Here is a 21,412-nt window from a genome sequence, read left to right on the forward strand (position 1 = left end):
GTGCATCTTTGCCAAAAATCAAGAAGTTAATTGTATAAAGACTTAAATTTAGAAGTTCTCTAGGGTTACCTGTAGCTCCCCTTTCTTTTGTTTTTGGAGGAATGTTTTGATGTCTCTGTTTTTCCTCTCTGCTATTCCCTGTCCTTAAGAATTAAAAGGTATGCCAGTGGTGTGTAAAATCTTATACTGTGCACAAAAGTGTGCAAAATGTTTAGATGTATATGCATATCCATTATCTGTTTTTATTGCTGGTGGCACACCCATAATTGCAAATGCTTGTATAAGGAATTCAGTGACCACTCGGGCTGTCTCTTTTGCTGCTGTTATTGCAAAAGTGAGTCTCAAACCACAAGGGTTCTTCCCTGGAGAAAGCATAGGAGTGTGGAAAGGAATGCAAGCTGTATAGGCTTTTACTGTGCTCCTAGCTTCCTCTTTTGTTATCCCAAATTGCAAATGTAAAACTTTAGCAGCCTGATAATATTTAGAATGAGATTCTTGGGCTGCTTGAAATAAAGGAGTATTAGCCAACATAGTTAGAAGGCTATCTGCCTTTGAATTACCATCAAAAATAGGACCTGGAAGTTCACTATGAGAATGGACATGCAAGATATAAATCTTACTTGGATGCTTTCTCACTTGCTCTTGAAGTTCCTTAAAGAGCTGATATATATTGGAAGCCACAATTTTTATTTGGGCTGTGGCAATTCTTTATACTATACCTACTGAACAGGCCAAATCAGATATTATATTTATATCTCCTGGATAATAAATAAGAGCTAGAATGATTGCATTCAGTTCATTCTGCTGAGTGGACTGAAAAGGAGTTCTTTCTGACTACTCTTTATAGTTAAGTCACGAGAATATACAGCACAAATGTTATTTGACTACATCTGTAAAGATAGTTAGTCCTTCAAGAGGAACTTTAGAAACCTTTTCTTCAAGAATCCATTGCCAATTATGTAATAGCCAGGTTATCTTTAATGGGGACCTGTGTATAAGATTTGGAGCCGTGGCCTATAAAATTTGCCACTCTGGGGTTGTTTCACAGCATACATTAATTTGTGCATTGGTATAAAAGATGTATATCTTGTCAAGTCTTATCCGAGATAACTGTACGCTTAATGGCCTGTAATAAAATACTAGCCACAAGCACTGAGTAAGGAGTAAGGCTTTGTTCTGGTTATGCTGGGAGGTTCGTCCATGCTATCACACTGTCTCCTTGATGAAGGACTGCTGTGGGTGCTTCTTGTGTAGCAAAAACTGATATTTCCAAGGGTTTTTGAGTGACTCAACCACATTGGATAAAGCCAATTCAACTTCTCCCAAAGCCTCTTGAGCTTCTTTTGTAAGCTGGTGTGGTGAGTTTAAAGCACTGTCTGTCCCCCTTAAAATGTCATATAATGGTTGCAATTGATGGGTAGTCAAGCTTAACACTGGACACATCCATTGGATATCCCCTATCAATATCTGAAAGTCATTTAAAGTCAAATTTTCTGTTCTTAAAGAAATCTTTTGTACTGTAAGCACCTTAGGGTATACTTCATATCCCAAATATTGAAAAGAAGCATATCTTTGAATTTTTTCTGGAGCTGTATTCCATTTGTAGTTCCTTAGTGTTTCTATGGTCTTTTGTATGCTTCTAACATTTGCTCCTCAGGTGCACACTATAATATATCATCCATGTAATGTAACAACATAACTTTTGTAAATGTTTTTCTTACTGGAGTAAGAGCAGCAGCAACACCCATTTGACACATAATAGGGCTATTTTTCATTCCCTGTGGCAAAACTGTCCATTCATCTCTTTTATAATGCTCAGCTAAGTTGATGCTGGGCTCTGAAAAGGCAAATCTTTTCATATCCTTCTTACCTAGAGGGATAGAATTGAAACATTCCTTAATGTCTATAACCCAAAGAAGCCATTCTCTCAGCAACTGAGTAGGAGATGGAAGTCCAGGCTGAAGAGTCCTATAGTTTCCATCTGTTCATTTACTTTTCTTAACTTGGTCAACATCCTCCATTTTCTAGATTTCTTTCTTACAACAAATACAGGGGAATTACATGGACTTAAGAGAAGGTTGTAAGTATCCTTGGTCAAGTTGCTCCTGTACTATATCTAATAAGACCTTAATTTTATCACTAGCTAAGGGCCACTGTTCTAGCCACACTGGTATATCAGTTTTCCATTGAATAGGAACAGGTGAAAGTGTTGTCAGGCCTTCAACAGCAACCCTGCCTAAAAAACCGAAGTACTCATTTGTAATCCTAATTGTTGTAAAATGTCTCTTCCCCACAGATTGATGGGGATTTTTTCAACTATAAAAGGAGTAAAAACTCCTGTTTCACCTTCATATGTCCATCTCAAAGGAGTAGCACTAACTTCAGCTACTATTGATCCTCCTACACCAGACATGTAAGTGTTTGCCTTAATCTTTGGCCAGTGACTGGGCCAGTTGGCACCTCTAATGACTGTACAATCTGTACCGGTGTGCCTATCCATCCTTCTAATGGTATGCCATTTGTATAGATAGTGAGCATAGGATGGTTGGTTAGCTGTAACAGCTGCTGTGCAGAATGTTCCTGGATTCTGCTGCTTGGAGTCAGAATATGGGCAACTATCACCAGATTGCCTATTAGGAGTCTGTATCAGTAAACATGATGCTACTACTTTTTCTGGTTGATAAGTCACACATTGTCTACCTGTATTAGTGACTGGGATATTATCTACACATTCCCTAGTTTCCCACATCAGTGTGTATGAACACTGTTTTGTAAGCACTCACAGGAAGTGAAATGGTCAAGCCTACTGTTCTTGGAGGCAAGGGATCCAGAGGCTGGAGAGGAAAAGATTTCATCTCTCCAGGGGGTGTCTCAGTTGTACCAGCTCCATACAACTCTATTCTCCCCACTTGTAACTCCTTTCTCCCATCAGGTTGCTTCTTGGCTGATTGGTCATGTCTGAGTACTGAACTTATAAAGACTGCGTGTAGCATCAGCTGCCATCATGCCCCAAGTATTTTTGTCTTGGGCCCTGGGGCTGGGCCCCCTTCCTGTTTCCCTGAATCAATGTACATTCTGATGCTCCATGGAAGCCTCTATTGCATTATGTTGCTACATTTTCACCAATAGTTTGTATGACAGCTGTCTGCAGATGTCCCACAAAATCAGCAAAGGGTTCATTTGGATCTTGTTCTATTTTCTTAAAGGCTTTTCCCCTCTATCTTGCCTTCCTGAAAAGGGTGCCCCATGCTTTGATAGCAGCAGAAGCAGTTTGCTCATATTCTGCTATGGGGTAATTAATCTGTAGTGAAGTGTCTGCATAAGGACCTACACCTGTTAGTTGGTCACAGGTGATTGGAGTATTAATTCCAGTCTGCCTATTTCATTGGGCTTGTGTCCTACAGAGTTCCCTGTACTCAGAAAGCCACAACAAGTTTTGCCCAGGTTCTAAGCATGTCCTTGTTGTAGATTTCCAATTACTAGGAGTTACAATTTCATAAGCCAAATTCTGTAATAACATCTTAACATTAGATGACATAGACCCATAAACAGTGCAGCAAGCCTTTTTCAGGTCTTTGATAATTTCTAGACTAAAAGGAGTGTATCTTCTTTTTTCTTGATCTGAAGAGTTAAGCTGCTGAATCACAGGATAAATTTCTATTCTCAAATCAGCTGTATTTTGCCATTCTTCTGTGGCTTTAAGTAGTGCCTTTTGCAATCTAGTCATAGATAGGGGTAGTTGCTCTGGGGGAGGTGCTGATGATATCACTGCCCTTCCTACTCCTCCTCCATTCCTCCCAGGAAGGTGAAGTTGATGAGGGAGGGTCAATAGCCTGCTTGGGTATAGGGGGAGGTGAAGCTGGGAAGTGAGAGTGAGAATCACTAACCCCTTCAAATTCACTTAACTCCCCATGCCTTTTGGCTATTTTATCTTCTTTCTCCTCAGGTTTCCTCATCTGGCTGTTCTCTTTAAAACTTTTCTTTTTCTTAGAACATGTGGGATTCTTTAAGGCCAATTGTATTATGCTGTATATATAGAATGTTTCCTTAGAGACTGAATCAGGATCATTATCATTGTAATATTCACATAGTTGATCTCCTACTAGTTTCCAATTTTCTGCCTCTATTCCTTCCTTAAAGAACCAAGGGGAAATGCATTCCAATGTATCCAAGAGTCCACCAATCTGCTTCCAAGTTACAAGCAAACCTTGCCTCATTATTAACCTAAATATGCTTTCTATAGAGCTCTCTTGGGGTGAGGGTGGGGGGTGGGGGAAGGTTCTTTTTCTAATATCTGACCCATTTCAGCCCTTAACAAAGTTTTCTGCTTGTCTATTTTAATACTCAACCTACTTCCTGGTCACAGGGACTTCATCACTGATATTACGATTGAGCTTCATGCAGGTCCTTAGTCCACAGTGGGATGACAAATATAATGTCCAGGCTTTCTCCCTGGAGGGCTGCAGCATCAATCAGAGACAGGATCAGTCTAAGTTCTTGGTCTTTAGAGAAAGAAGTGAAGGATGCAGACAAGCAGAGGGGAAAGATGTATCCTGGATTCTGGAGTCTCTCTCTTCTCCTCCTCGTCCTGCCGCTAAGTGACCCTGACCTCTCTCCCTCAGCCCTGCAATCCTTGCCTACAATTACCTCACCACCACACATCCAGCAAGTGCCAATGAAGAGAAGAGCCATCACATCACCATATCATCTAAGTATATACTTATAGAGCCATTATCTCATATCAAATAGGTAGCGTTAAGTGCTCTGCTGGCTAATTCAAGCACACCTTTTCAGAGTTTCAGCCTCTACAATGATCCTTTTGAGGAAGAATATTCTATCCTTTATTTTTATAAGATGATGTAATAGACTTGTGACATGTGAAAATAAATGTGGAAATTACTGTAGTCTACTCAGTTGGTAAAGGTTTAAACATGTTTGTTGAAAGACTTAACTATAGATAGAAGTTTACCCTTTTTAAAAAATCACCTAGATGATGGATCTTCCTATTTATTCATTGTTTATTTTTGAAACTGCTTCTAGAGTTGCTACTGTTAATGCCTGTAGCTGATGTTAGAGGCAGAAAAGTCATCATTGAAATTAGTATCATTCATAATCATGGGAAAGGAAGGTCAGCTTATTCCTATGGGTAACCCTTGTGAAGAAAGTGTCTTATCATTAGCAGAAGGCAACTAGAGAAAAGAAGGGAGAAGTACAAGAGGGAAGAAGATTAATTCCTTTTCTTACTAAGATAATTTTTAAAAGAAAAAATCCCTAAAAAGTAATTAGACTAGATTATATTTTTGTTTGTTTGTTTTCCTATGTTGAAGAAATTCATTATGAAACTATAAACAATAGTTTGGCTCACCCCATGCATTGAGGTCAATGTTTACCTTTGTGTTGACAAAGCCTTTTCACTTTGTCATTTTTACTATGATCCTTTTTCTATTAAATTGGTTAATTAACTTATATAAGATGATTTAAATTTTATTAATTTGGTGAGCATTTTTCTCCACTCAGCTATGTAAGTAGATCCTTTCCTCATTTTATACTTAAACTGGAAAATTACTTTCATATTAAATATATAGCTGTAGAATGAATTGATTATTTCCACAACATAAGAGTAATTTATAAAACTATATAGCAAATGCACTTTCTACTGAAAAGATTTTGCTTCTTTGAGAAACTGTTGCCTTATAACATTGTTTTTATTGTTTCTGTTATTTGTGCAGATCTATAGAAGAATTTCTCTTTTAAGTCCATTAATTAAATATCTTATCACTCACTGTATGCAAAATAGTATATCAGATATTTTACATTAGTCAGGAAGTGTACAGAGTGTCAGAGTTCCGAGATTTATAACCAATTAGGTAAGAGAAATTACATGTACAAAAAACTAATACAACACAGCATGTTCTCCATATTTCTCATGGCAGTTAAAGCTCTCTCCTTTAGATTGTTTTCATTTTCCCTTTTGTGGTAGTTATTTGTATATTTATTCTTCCTTCTAGTAGCTTGAAAGTTCCTTAAGAGTCAAAGCCTTAGCAGTATATATGTCTTGATGTCTATCCCCTGTATCCTAGTGCTTTGTACACAGTAGGCATTTGATAAATGTTTTCGAGTTGAATTTCTTGTATTATATTGATGGAAATATTGTGTAGATGGGAGTTAAAAGTAAGGAGAGGGTCTTTCTAGCTGAGATGATCAGGCAAGGCTTCATGAAAAAATAGGTCAGAATTTGAATTGTTATGGGAAAAGATATAGATATCTACAGCCAGGAATGGAAGGGAAAGTATTTTAGATGGAGTGAATATGTTGCTTGAGTAAATGGAGATGTAATAAATATAGCATAGTTTGGTGGGAGAGTGGGAGGAAGGCTGCTGGAATGGTCTATCTGGAACTAGGAATACTGGATTAGGTTTGAATTTTGTTTACTAGCAACAGAAAGCCTGTAAAGGTCCTTGATCAGGGTTGACGATGAGATGATTGGCTCTAACCTCAAGGAAGATTAAAAAGGAGAAAGATTGGAAATGGCAAAATCCCTTTTTTACAATGCTCCAGGTGGAGCCTCTGACATCTTGTCCAACTCTGAGCTTTTGTGATAATATAGAAACACTGGAAATAGAACGTAGAAAATATGTACCAAAAATATTTCAGAAGTAGCTCCTATAAGATTTAAGAACTGGTTGCATGTGAAAGATATGAGAGGGGGAAAAAATCAAAGACAGCACCAATCAAACATGTATGAATAGTTGAATAATGATATCACTATAAGAGAGTTGGCCAATGATTAGGTTTTGGTGGAGGGAACACGTACAAAATAGAAGTTAGGAATTTAAGTTGTTAGTTCATACAGGTGTGAGTGATATATAGTTAGTTTAAGATTAGAATCTGAATTATAATATATATATGCATATGTAATATATATCTTAATATGGTTTACTTTAGTCAATAATTTTTCCAATAGGGAGAATAGAAAAAGATAATGTAACCCAACAAGCAATTATTGGGCATTTGCTCTATGTACTAGGCACTGGGCTTACAGAGACAAAAGCCAAATGGTTCTTGCCTTCGTGATTTTATATTCTAATGGAAGAGACAACATGAGCTTGCAATGTTTGGACATGTATACATATATTGTGTTTAATTTGTTCTTTAATATATTTAATATGTATTGGTCAACCTGTTATCTGGGGGAGGGGGAAGGGGGAAGGAAGGGAAAAATTGGAACAAAAGTTTTGGCAATTGTCAATGCAGTAAAATTACCCATGCATATATCTGAGAATTAAAAACTATAATTAAAAAAAAAACAAATATGAGCATGTACACACATACATACAAACATGTATGGAAATATATTTTGTAAATATATATATACATATATATGTATGCATGTATATATATAAATCTATATATACCCACAAAGAGTGTATGTCTGTGTGTGTGTGTGTGTGTGTGTGTGTGTGTGTGTGTGTGTGTGTGTGTGTGAAAGCATATACAGGTCCAGATACAGTGCCACAGGACTGTAATCCCTATCACAAAGGAGGCTGAGGTTAGAAGATCTCTTGAGCTTGGGCTGTGTCCTGAGTCCTCCATACCAATTCCCTTGAAGATTTCATTAGTGCCCATGGATTTAATTACTGTTTGTACACTAATGATTCTCAAATCTATCTTTCTTGCCCTGTCTCTCTATTGACATCCAATCTCACAATTCCAACTGTCTTTCAAACACTCTGAATTGGATGTTCAGTAGGCATCTTAAACTAAACATATTCAAAACAACTCGTTGTTTTTCTTCCTATGGAAGGCAATACCATTGTCTTGGCCCTTGAGGCTCAAAAACCTAGAATTCTTCACTTCCTCTCATCGGAGACCCTATGCCCGAGCTATTATTGTCAAGGCCTATCAGTTTCCCCTCTGCAACATCTCCCTTTTTTCCTCTGAACTTCTCTGTTCCTCTGAGCATTTCCTCATTATCTCACAGTTGGATAGTTTCAATATTTGGCAGTGGGTTGCCTGTCTTTCCCCATCCCAATCCATCCTGCCTTCAGCCACTGAAGTGATTTTCCTAAAGCACAGGTCTGATCATGTCACTTCTTCCAGAAGCAGATACAAAATTCTTTGGTGTTCAGCAGAGCCATTTGTAATCTAGCCTCTTCCTACCTTTCCAGTCTTATTATTGGACTCCTCAACACATACTCTTCAGTCCATAATATAGCCTCCCATGAATTCAACATTCCATCTCTCAGCTCTAGGAATTTTTTTTTGGCCACTCTCCCTCCTTTTCTCCAATTACTGACCTCCCTGGTTTCCTTTGAGTACTAACTAAAATCTACCTTCCATAAGAATCCCTTTCCAAAACACCTTGATTCTGGTGCCTTCCCTATTTAAATTATTTCCCATTTTCCCTATATTTGCAATTAGATTGTAAGATCCTTCATGTATCCTCAGAGTTTAGCATAGTTCCTGGCACATAGGATTTGCTTAATAAGTGTTTATTGATTGCATTCTGAGCAGCAGTGGACCATGCCGATCTCATGAACATTTGACATTAATTTGATGAAATAGGTAGGATCAGCCTAATGAGTAGCCTCTGTACTTCTAGCCTCAGTGAGATAGGAATGCCTACATGTTGATGATGATGGTGATTAGCAGCTCATGGCACTAGGAAAGGCTTTAGCAGATATTTTAGTTCAGTCTTGTGGGAAATGAGGAAAAGAATCTCTGATTTATTATATCTTACAGATAATCATCTATCCTCTGCACAAAATATCCCTACTAACAGGAAAAACTAACAGTTAAACCTGATGAGGAAACCTTTTAAATAGTATTCTCTTAGTTGTCTCCAAAGTGAAATCATTCTGTCTTGTCCATCCTGTTCAGGACATATGTTAGTTTGTCAGTTTTTGCATGTGAAAATTCATAAATGTTTGATAGCATAGTATTTATAGAATGATTGAGATGATATTCTGCTAATACATGTATTTAAAAGTATGTTATAGTATCGACTTATTTAGAATAATTGCAACTGGGCATGATCTATAAATAGAGTTAATCCATTAATATGTCTTGGAACGTTTTCAGACCTTCCTCCATCCTATTTACATTTTTGACTTTGACTGAAAATTAATATTTTTACTAGTGATCTATAAAAATTTTCTAAAAGCTATCTTTGAATAAAATAGCATCCTACGACCTCTTAATTGGACTCGTTTGACCTTGAATTAATGGGAATTAATTGTTTCTAAAGTAGATAATTGTATATAAATAAGAGAACATAGAGATCTGTCTTGGTGGCTACCAAGGGAGAAAGAAGCTCCAACAGATGGAGGCATCCATTCCTCAAGGTGCCATTTTAGACAACAGTTTAAAAAGTCGGAAGAACCCCCAGCTTTAGTGTGGATCAGCCAGGCGATGTTTCCTCTTTTATAGCATCTTGCACTTAATGGGCATCTAATAGTGGATCAGTTGTTAGTTAATCAATGGATAGTTACTGAAAGTTTGGGGAAGTTATCTAAATGTACATAAAGTACTACCTTTGATCAGAGATAACATTTAATTCCAGTCATTTAAGCAACTTTTTCAAGTGAGAAGAAGAACTTCTAGTGCTGTTCTTTCCGCTCTTTATGCATGTATTTTTCTTAGTTTCACCTTTCCTCTAACAGATTGCTGTTATTAGTAGTGCAGCAGTCTGGTACTAGTAGTACAGCAGTAGATCCTCCAAAGGTGATAAAAATTAGAAGTTAAAACACCAAGCAAGGTAGGACTTTTTTTTTTTTATCATATTGTATATAACAAATCATTGGCAATATTTATCCATTATATTATTTGGAAGATATTATTTACCCTTTCAGGGGGAAAAGGTTAGATTTCTGCTTCACAGGGCTTTTGCAAATAATGGTAATGTGTTTTTGTAATGTTTGGTTTGGAGAAAAGTAATTCTGCTGGTTTTTCTGGTAGTCACACATATAAGTTATTTTTATGTTTGTTTTATGTTATGTTTGTTGAAGTAAAAGGATATATAGAGGGAAGGAGGAATTAGAGAGAGATCAAGAGAGAGAGAGAGATCGAGAGAGAGAGATCGAGAGAGAGAGAAAGAGAGAGAGGGGGAGGGTTCTATAAGTTTGTATACCAAACTATAACAGGTAACTAAAAACTTAGAGCAATCAGATAAATGGATTTTTGTATTATGTGTACCACATAGATCCCGTATCTCATTTGCATATATGAAGACTAAAAATAAACCAGTAGAATCTTCCTATGATGCTAAATGATAATTTTATGGTCAAGCCAAGAAAATGAAAACCTTCTCTAGTATAGTAGAAAAGAACAGTGGCAGGAGACCTGGATTCTAGGTCTTGCTTTACCATTGATTCATTATATAACTTTGGATATCTCTCTTTGACACTCTTGGCCTCAAATCCCTCACTTAGTTGCCAGTAATATAGTCCCATCACATAGCTAGCTCCTTCATATCTGTGCTGTTGTAATTATAATGAGACTGTAATGTTGTTACAATGAGCATCATAAACGGTTTTAATTAGACTCATAAGCAGCTTGGCATTGGACTAAGTGACACACACTAACAGGCTACACATTATGAATTTGGCCCGTGAGGAGTTTCTAAACATTCATGCTGTTGAAAACTGATGAGGCCAAATCTAGCGCTTTATCACTAGCACAATAGCTAAATTCCATTTTTTTTCTTTTTTAAATTAAATTTTTTTCACAATTGTCATTTTCGAGGGAAAACTTAAAAAAATTAATTTCCTGAGGAACATATTCTTAGCATGCTTTAATACTGTTAATGTTTTGTTGCCCTGTTGTTGTTGTTGGTTTTATATATACATTTGTTCCTTTTCTGTTAGTGATAGCCGTTGCATCAGCAGCTCTAAAGAATTTTTCCTTTGCAGTAACACTAATACCAGAAGTAGAGTTGATGATAGCAGCTTAAAGGCTCAGGAGTAGCCAGAGTTGATCTCAAGCCTTTCTCAAATAGCCACACGCTTATCCAATACCTGTCATAGGAGCTGCCCTTTAAGGTGTGATATCTACCTGATTAAGCATTTTGCAAGTTGCATTAGCAGTTACAGTTCCAAATTAGGTTTTTTCTGTATTCAGACTGGAAGTCTTTTTCTTCTTATGTGGAATGTTTTTGTTGATCTGGTTTTGCCTTTGGGTTTTTTTTGTTTTTTGGATTTTTTTTAAGTCTTGTAGATAATTAAAGAAGATATTACTAATGAACAGTATCCCCAGACGTGCAGTAAGCATAATACACTGCTTGCTTGCTGCCATGTCTCCAGCAGAGGGTAAATTCACATTATATTATGCCAGAGATTAATTTTGATTATTAATAATTTTCAAGTAGCCTAATTTCTTCTTGCCTGATGGAAGTTGCTGGCATCTTTCCAAACAGGTTCTCTAATGATCTTGCTTCACCATGGCAACAAATATGGAGGTGCTGGCTCAGCAGATAGTGGAGACACAGCAGGTGGCTGAGGTGAGTGACAGATGCTCTTCCAATAGCTGGCACACTTGCTTTTGCAAAAAGAAATATGTCAGTGTGCTGTTGTTTCTAAGTGATAGAAACAAGGTCAGGCATCCTTACTGGGCAGATTCTGTTTGTGTTGTAGAATAGATGAGGTGTCAATATAATATATGTCATCCCGTTCTTTTTGTAGATTATGTGAGAAGTAGGGTGAGCTATTCTAAAATCAAACTTATTTCAAAAATGTTAACTTTAATTCTCTTACTCCCCAACCCCGTGAGAAAATTGATGCTTCTAAAAATAAGAGGGCTACATTTTGACTTGAACTCCATTTTAAGTTCTCACACTTGATACCAAGCTAATGCTGTGGAATTACTGAAGACCAACTTCTTTTGAACTGCAGGATGTATTTCCAAAATAAATACACAAAAGTACAAATTTGAAACTTGTAAAGCATAAAAATTTTAAGGGATTTAGAAATTAAACACACAGGCATTTAAAGCAACAAATATAGATCATTCAGATTGTATATTAGCTTTAAAGAAATCATTCACTTACTCTATAAATAATGATTTCTATCAGCTGGGAATAAAAGAGATCAAAGCAAATTCACTTCATTAACATATTGAACTTTTCATATAACTTAGTAGTTGTATACCATATTATGAAAAAGTCAGGTTTGTAAAAATATTTAATCTTGTAAAATTTGTGTACTTATTTCCTGTTTTATGTTTTGCTTGTGAACTGATAAGAGAGAGTAATTGCCTTCAGAATCCCCACAGACTATAGTACAAATATAAAACAGGAGTGGAGAGTAAGTTGAGCCACTAGGCTTACTTTATAGTTAGTAAAGTTTATTTAGGGAACTGATTTGGAAACTTTATTTTATGGGTCATTCTTTGGGGCATCAGATACCTTGGGAACTAATGGAGGTTGATGCTATACCTACATTCAGAAAATTGGCACCTGAAGAATCCTGTGGATTCTGCTTTGCAACTTTATGGCTTCTATGTGTTTATACACTGTGTCTTTCCCAAGGGGGAATTTATTTAGCATGCTGTCTTGATTCCAGTATTATTTCTTTTGGCAAAAATTCAGATCTCTAGGTTTATAAAGCAAAAGAAGCTATTTTAACATTTACCAGCTGTGGGACCCTGAGCAAGTCATTTTACTTCTCTTAATCTCAGTTTCCAAATGGTCAAAATAATTATATTTCCCTTCCAAGGTTATTCTGAGGATCACATAAGATCATCTATGATTTGTAAACCTGTAAAGCACTATAAAAATGCTTTAAAATTTTTGTTTATTTTTATATAAAACGTGTGTGTGTGTATGTATGTGTGTGTGTGTAGCTTATTTTTATATTCACAATTTGGATTGTATGAATGATTTTTAATGTAAGAAAAATTTTATTCAAAAATGGTTAAATTTTCCTCCAAACTTTTAATTTTCTTTCAATTTTTTTCTCATTATTCAAGCTTATTTTTTAGGGGGGTTGGGAGAGGGACAGGAGGGTTCATTTATAATATTTTAGTCTCAGTAGTTGGCAAATTTTACAATTTCCAACTGAGAGTTAACAAAGGAAAACCTAGAAGACCTAGAAAGAATACTTGTTTAAAGTGATTCAGAAATAGATAAAATAGATCCTATTGTTTTTTGACTTTACTTGATAAACCAATTATAACACAGTTATGTTTATATCACTTACTTTGTCAGTACACAATCATAGATCTTTAAGTCAAGTGAGATAATATTTGTAAAATGTTTAGCTCAGTCCCTGGCACATAGTAGGAATTTGATAAATGCCTATTCTCTCTCTCCTTCTCACACCCTGCTATTATGTTATAGCCAAACTGGTCTTCTTTCTATTCTCCAAAATTGTCTTTCTAACTATCTCCTTTACTTTAGTACAGACCTAGAATTTGCTTCCTCTTCATCTTTGCCTCTTAAGATTACCCAGCTTTTTCAAGGGTTTAACTCTGGTACCACCTCATATTGGAATTTGTTAAGTCATAAATCTGGGAAAGGACCTTAGAGGCTTTCTAATTAAATTGATGAGCAAACTGAAGCCAGAAGTGGTTGCTTTGTCCAAGGTCACACAAGCTGGAAACATCATAAGTGGGATCTGAAATTATGACCTCTTGGAGCCAATACTCTCTTTTCTTGATCTTCCTGGTAGTTAGCGTTCTTTCCCTCTTCCAATTATTTTGTACACATTAATGTACCTGCTGTTTCTCTCTCTTCCCCTCCCCCCAATAGGTAAGCTTCTTGAGCTTGGTGCAATTTGTAGTTCTTGTAGTCCCAACACTTAGCACAATGACTTCCATACCATACTTGCTTAATAATGAGTGAATCATATGGTTTAGTTTTTTTCTTTCAGTTATGTGAGGCATCATCATTATTATTATTATTATCCCCAACATACAGATGAAGAATCCCCAAACTACACAAATAGTTGTTTGTCCAATTTTTGTTACATTATCAGTAATGAGTCAGAACTGATAAGGTATATTAGTGTGGAATAAATGGACCATTTTATCAACCAGCTGCTAATATGTGCGAAAGTTTGTAATATGCTGCCTTTTCTTTGTGAGCCTATGAATGACATATACCTAAAGAATTGAAATAAGTATTTACTTTTATGATAGATTAGTTGTAGTTAACAAAGTTCTTGGTAACCTTGTTCATTCTTAGTAGAGTGTTTGTAGGCCTTCATTCCCAATCCCTCTCCCTTACTCCTTGCCCCCCCAAAAACACCTACACAAATAACAGTATAATTACAGGAATTAGAGGTGTAGATCATTTTATATGCTTCAGGTTTAGAATTCTTATACGACAGTTTTTTTTTTTTTTAATAAGAACTTAATTTCTTAGGAAAATCTAATTTTAGAGCATCAGTGGTTAAAAACACAAAAATATTTTGAATGGAAAATCTAATTAAAAATCCTTCTTAGAGCATTATGAAATACACTTTTGAACATAAGCTAAGGACCCATGAAAGAATTTTTGACATGTTTATTTAATAAACTTGAAAGATTATTTATATGTGATATATTTTCATTTGTGTTTATTTTATCTTTAAGGGTTAAAAATGAGGTATCTTATTTTTAACTTCCTCTATGGCTTGATATTATGCACAATTAATATGTGACATTTATGCATCTATAGGCAAATAAATTTCAAAGAACTTACAAATTATAATGATTTTTTTTGAAAAATCCTGTGCTTTACTCCTAGTAATTATGTAAAGGCTTCATATTTTGATTCTGGTAGTTCTCAAATAGGGAAGACCCAAATATATGGTTAACAAAAGGATGTGAAGACAATGTTAAGAATCAATCTTTATTTTTATATTAGCTGCCATGTTGGATTAGATATGTCTTTTAAAAGATAAAATTCAATGACATATCTATTCTCAGCAATACAGTGTTCCAAGACTACTTTGAAGAACTTACAATGACAAATGCTATTTATTTCTGGGGGTGAGGGAGGGGATGGGAGTAGGGATCTGATAGTGTTTGAATATAAATTGAAGTTTGCTTCTTTTTACTTTTTTTTTTTGAGTATAATTTTTTTTTGTTCTATGTTTTCTTTTGCAACATGACTATTATGGAAATATTTTGCCTTATTACATATATAACCTATACCAAATTGCTTGCATTTTCAGTGTGGGGAGGGAGGCCTGGTAACTCAGAAGTTTTGAATGTTAGCAATAATTTTTACATATAACTGGAGAAAAATGAAATACTGTTTAAAAAAAAATTCAACAAAAGAGCAGCCTTTTCCAAAAATATTAGGTATTTGTATTCAAATTAATCCTTGAAAAGAAGAAAAAAAGATTGATTTTTTTAAATGGGAGTTTTAAAGATGTGTAAATACCATTTTTAAAACCAGCATCTTTGAGGAAGCCCCTTATCATTCATTAAAAATAACTAGATGGAAGAAAGAGAAAGAACTAACCATTTATCAACCAGAGTATACTCATTAATCTGTCCACAGACTCTACTAAAAATTCTAGGATATGAATTTTATATGTCTTTATGTGATGTGAATAAAATATAATAGTGATTGATTTTGCACATACTCAAACCACTCAACAACAATTTCAAACTATTCAAATTCCAGTACCTTTTTTCCTGTTATTGTAGATGGGAGAAGCTGAAGAAGGAGGGAATATAGCAAAAACAAAATAAACCATTTCATCCTATCAACTTAATTGCAGTTCACTGCTACCTTCACATGGCTTTTGAGTCTTTCAAATATTGGTGATCTCATTGAAATTTCCCCATAGCTATACCAACTCAGAGAGATCCTGATTTTGGAATCTTTTTTTTTTTTTTTTTTTTCTCATGGGAATGATAGTCACTTCCTCCAAAAGACCAAGAGTCTAGTTTATATAGCATATCCAATTGAATCATTTCTTCTGCTATGGTATTATATCCTTTCTAATAAGAGAAGGTTGGACAGCAATCTATTTTCTCTTGCTATATACCTCCTAGAAGAGGGTTTTTAATCTAATCTAATTAAAAGTTTTAAGAATAACTTTGTTTCTAGATGACTTACAGATATACCTGTATGTTTGTATTCCTTCACCCCAGTATCTCCTAGTCTTCAATTCATCACCAATTGCCTCTTGGACATCTTACACTAAATGTTCCAGAGGCATATTAGAATCAACATAACCAAAACTGAACAGATTCTTTCCCAAACTTTCCTATATCTTTCAAATGTATCACCATCCTTTAGTCTCTCAGATATTAGCGTTCACTTCTACTTTTCCTTCTTTCCTTTTCTACCTTCACAACATCTTTTGCATTTAACTCCTTTGCAATCACATAACTACCACTTTAGTTCAGTTTTTTCTTGCTTTTCACCTAGATTATTGCAAGAAGCCTCCTAATTGGTATCCCTGCCTTAAATCTCTTACATCTCCAGTCCATCCAACAATGCTGTTGTCAAAGTAATTTTCCTTAGATACAGAGCAGGCTATATAGCTCCCTTACTCAGTGATTTCCTATTTTCCCTAAATTAAAATATACACTACTCTCTTTCAAAATCCTATACTATTTGACTCCTGTCTCACTGGATTTCCCCTTCAGCACTCCAGAATAGCCAAAATGACTTTCACTCCTCATAGAGGTCATCTCCATCTCCCTTTTTATGCCATTATTTGTCATTTTTACTGACTGTTCCAAATGTCTGGAATTCACTTCTTCTTTGCATCTGGCTTAGAGACTTCCTTTAAGATGCCCTTCAAGTATTATCTTCTGCATGAAAGTTTCCCCACCCCCTAGGGCCAAGCACTAGTGCTTAGAGCTATAGGGGAATAGGATCCTGGGCAAAGACCACAGCACAAACCAAGAAAGCAGTGACCACACTTCTCAATGGATCACACCACCTTGGAAATACTAATAATTTGGAATTTCCCAGAACTAGCTCAAAAAAGTCTAAAATTTGGAACAGGACTCTCAAATGGCGCTCCCCACCCTCCAAGTGAGCAGAGCCCAGCTTTAATATAAAGTTCAAAGTTGGGAAATAGGCAAATAGAGCAGGCAAAAGAAAAAAACTTGGTCATAAAAAAACACTTGGGTGGCAAGGAAGACCAAGACAAACTCAAAAGACTAAAGCAGCCACAAACAAAATTTCAAAGAAAAATGCTAATTTGACATAAACCTAACAGGATTCCCTGGAAGAGTTAAAGAAAACGATGAGTAGTAAAAGACAAATTGGGAAAAGAAATGAGAGTGGTATAAGAAAATTATAAAATTATAAAAAAGAGAATTAACAGTTCGGTGTTTGTTTTTTGTTTGTTTGTTTTAAGACACAAAAACTCACTTAAGAAAAGAATTCTTTAAAAAAGCAAAATAGATCAAATGGAAAAAGAGATTATAAGCAGTTCCTGAATGAATGAATGAAGCAGAAGTGGCCAACTAGACAAAGCACACTGAAGAAAAAAATTCTGTAAAAATTAGAACTGGGCAAGTGAAAGTTAGTGATTCCACAATACATCAAGAAATAACAAAACAAAAGTTAAAAGAATGAAAAAATAGAAAAAAGTATAAAATAGCAGAAAAATGACTGACTTGGAAAATAAATCCAGGAGAGTGAATATAAAAGTTATTAGATTATCTAAAAAGCCATGATGGAAAAAAGAGGAGAAACCAGACACCATATTATCAAGGAAATTATCACCAATTCTCAAGGAAAACTACTCTGATATCTTAGAACAAGATAATAAAATAGAAATGGAAAGAATCCACTGACCACCTCATGAAAGAGATCTCCAAATGATAACTCCCAGGAATATTATAGTCAAATTGCAAAGCTTCCGGGTCAGAGAGAAAATATTGCAAGCCAGCAGAAAGAAATAATATTATGGAACCACAGTCAAGATAACACAAGATTTATCAACTTTTAAATTGTTAGGATCAGAAGGCTTGAACTATGATATTATGGAAGGCAAAGGAGCTAGAATTGCAACCAAAAATCAATTATCCAGAAAAATTTAGTATAATCTTTTGGGATAGGGGAGGGATGGATAGTTAATGAAATAGAGGGCTTTCAAGCATTTCTAATGAAAAGACCAAAAATAAATAGAAAATTTGACATTCAAACACAATATTCAAAAGATTCATAAGAAAGTAAGCTTTAAGCAAATTTTTGTTGTTGTTGAGGCATTTGAGCTTAAAGTGACTTGCCCAGGGTCACACAGCTAGGAGTGTTAAGTGCTTGAGGCCAGATTTTAATTCAGTTCTCCTGACTTCAGGGCTGATGCTCTATCCACTGCACCACCTAGCTGCCCCAGAAATTAAACTTGAAAGAGAAATCATAAGGGATCAATAAAGTTAAGCTGCTTATATTCCTATGGAAAGATGATACATGTAACTCCTAAAAACTTTGTCATTTTCATGGTAATTAGAGGAAGTCTCTAAATATATAAATAAGTTGATTATGTTGTGATCTCCAAAATAAAAAAGAAGAAAAAGAAGTGAGAAAGAAAGATGTCCTGGGAGAAGCAGAGTGGGGAATTTTTAATCACATAAAAGCTTTTTGCAGTGAAGAGGAAAATGGGGAGAAGGTGGCAGGCAATGCTTCATTGAAATTGGTTCAAAGGGAAAAAGAATTTATATATACACTATATATCTTTTATCCAATTGGGAAAGAATAGGAGAAGAAAAAAGGGTAGGGTGGGGGAAGGATAAAAAAGAAGGGTGCAGTGATCAGAAACAAAGCAGACTTTTAAGGTGGGACAAGATAAAAAGAGAAGAATAAACAGAAGAAAATGAGTTTAAAAAATACACAGAAATCATAACTATGAATGTGAATGGGATAAGCTTACGCATAAAACAGAAGTGAATAGTAGAATGTATTAGAAACCATATTAAATAATATGTTATTTGCAGAAGATACTTGGAACAGAAAGGACTAGAGTAGAATCTGATATGCTTCAGCTAAAGCAAAAAAAGCAAGGGTAGCAATCATGATCTCACACAAAACAAAGCAAAAATAGATTTAATTAAAAGAGATAATCAGGGAAACTACATTTTGCTAAAAGATACCATTGACAAAGTAATATCAGAAATTTTTACAGCAAGTATCTCTGCTAAAGGCCTCATGTCTCAGAGATAGAGAGAACAGAGTCAAATTTATAAAAATAATAAAAAAATAAGACAATGTAAGAAGGCAGGTTTTGGAAGAAGAAATCAAAAGGATCTCTACTCTTATGAAAAAATGCTCTTTCATTATTGATTAGAGAAATTCAAATTAACTTTATGGTAACAGCTCACATCTACAGAAATGGCACAAATGCTGAAGGGGATGGGAGAAAATAGATACATTAATGCAAAGTTAGTAAACTGGTCCAGCCATTCTAGAGAACAGTTTGGAACTACTCCCAAAGTTTTGTTAAACTGTCCATACCCTTTGACAAAATAATGGCACTATTAGATGTTTATTCCAATAAGATTGAAGGGAAAGGATTTATATATGCAAAACTATGTATAGCAACTCTTTTTGTGGTAGCAAAGAATTGGAAACTGAGAAGATGCCCATCAAATGATGAGGAACAACTATGATTGTGATGGAGTATTGTTCTACTATAAGAAATGATAAGTGAGATGATTTCAGACCTATATGAACTGAGCCACAGTGAAATGAGAGGAACAGGAGATCATTGTGCACAGGAGTAGCAATGTTGTAATAATTAACTATAAAGGAGTTAATCTACTCTGATCAATGCAGTGATCCAAGACAATTTCAAAGGATTCAAGATGAAAAAAATGCTGCCTCCAGAGAGATAAATGAGGAACACTGAGTACAAATTGAAGCATAATTTTCTCATGTTCTGTATTTTTCTGTTTTTTGGGGGCAATATGGAAATGTTTTGCCTGATTTCATATGTAAAATTGATTTCATATTGCTTGTCTTCTCTGTGGGTGGTGGAAAGCTGGGAGAATTTGGAACTCAAAATTTAAAAACGAAAGGCATTAAGATATTTTTTTTTTCAAACCCTACATACCAACTTTTTGTTTTCTTTTTTTGAGAAGCAATGTGGATAGAATGCTGTATTGTAGTCACAAAAAAGCAGGGTTTGAAAACCACATCAGATACTTTTCCAGCTATATGACCCTGGGCAAGTCATTTAACCTTTCTTAACTTCTGTCTCTTCATCTGTATAAAGCTAATAATTGTAAAGGCTTAACACAATGCCTAACTCATAGTAGGCGCTATATTAGTGTTTAGTCCCTTTCCTTACCTTCTTTGCCAACCTCTTCTACCAATGATTTAAAAAAAAAAAGTTCTTGACATCAAAGTCCTGCCAAATGGTTGAGCATCAGAAAAGGATATTGTTCTATCAATGAATATAACTTTAGAGAAAATGTATTGTATTTTAAGGGTCATGGAACCTTCCATCTTCACAAGGAGTAAAAAATGTCCTATTTACATCATTTTTCCCTATTAGAATGTGAGGTCCAGGGAGAGAAGAAACTGTGTTTTTTATTTGTGTCTCCAGTACTTAAATGTACTTTAAATAAGCATTATCACTTGTTCATTTGGATAAAAGATATTTTGAGAGTTTAGTTAGATTTTTTGATCCACATATCATGACAACAAAGTATTAACTTCTATATAAACTTTAAAATGCTCTTATCTATGTGTTCTCATTCAGAGGGCATTATTTAGCAGCCAGTATGTGCTAGATTCTATGCTATCCATAAAGATAAAAATGAAAGTGTATCTGCCACAGGGAAGAACAACATGTCTGCTTATAAGTGTGTATGCAAAGTAAAACTCATTATTTGATAAAAATTGCTAGAAAAACTGGAAAACAATAAAGTACAAACTAGATTAGACCAAGATTTCATACCATTTTTCAATATAAGATCAGAATGGATACATGATTTAGACATATAGAGTGATATCATAAACAAATTAGAAGACTAAGGAATAGTCTGCCAGATCTGCGAAAGGAAGACCTCATGACCAAATAAGTTAGAGAACATTACATAATATAAAAGAGATACTTTTTATTATATAAAATTATTAGATAATTTTATTAAATTATAAAGTAAAATTTAAAAATTAAAATATGTAAAATATATAAAATTATATAATGTATAAAATATATTAAATTAAAATATATTTTGTTAAAAGTTTTGTTGTTGTTGGTTTTTTTTTTTTGTTTTTTGGTTTTTTTTTTGCACAAGCAAAATCAATGCAACCAAGATTAGAAGGAAACAAAAATCTGGGAAACAATCTTTACAGGATGGATGGATGTCTCTGATAAAAGCCTCATTTCTCAAATATATAGAGAACAGAATTGAATTTCCAAGAATATAGCCCATTTCTTAATTGATAAATTGGGTAGTTTTCAGATGAAGAAATCAGAGCTCTATAGTTATATAAAGAAGTATTTTAAATCACTTT

At 34.8% G+C, this 21,412-nt stretch overlaps 1 protein-coding gene across 5 annotated transcripts in view; it reads left to right on the forward strand.

Moving 5' to 3' along the window:
• Window positions 1–21,412, forward strand: part of NR2C2 (nuclear receptor subfamily 2 group C member 2) — a 115,709-nt gene that overhangs the window by 12,867 nt on the left and 81,430 nt on the right. For 2 of the 5 annotated variants that reach the window (XM_074283832.1, XM_074283835.1), the window contains exon 2: window positions 11,414–11,497. The exons of 2 other annotated variants lie outside the window; for them this stretch is intronic. In XM_074283832.1, coding sequence (XP_074139933.1) covers window positions 11,438–11,497 — 60 coding nt within the window. In that variant the 5' untranslated portion in view covers window positions 11,414–11,437. Of the gene's footprint in view, window positions 1–9,739; window positions 9,758–11,413; window positions 11,498–21,412 lie in introns of those variants that run through there. One more of the 5 variants, XM_074283833.1, reaches the window with a different exon arrangement.

This window comes from Sminthopsis crassicaudata, chromosome 1 (genome assembly GCF_048593235.1).
Source record: "Sminthopsis crassicaudata isolate SCR6 chromosome 1, ASM4859323v1, whole genome shotgun sequence".
Classification (NCBI taxonomy): domain Eukaryota; kingdom Metazoa; phylum Chordata; class Mammalia; order Dasyuromorphia; family Dasyuridae; genus Sminthopsis; species Sminthopsis crassicaudata.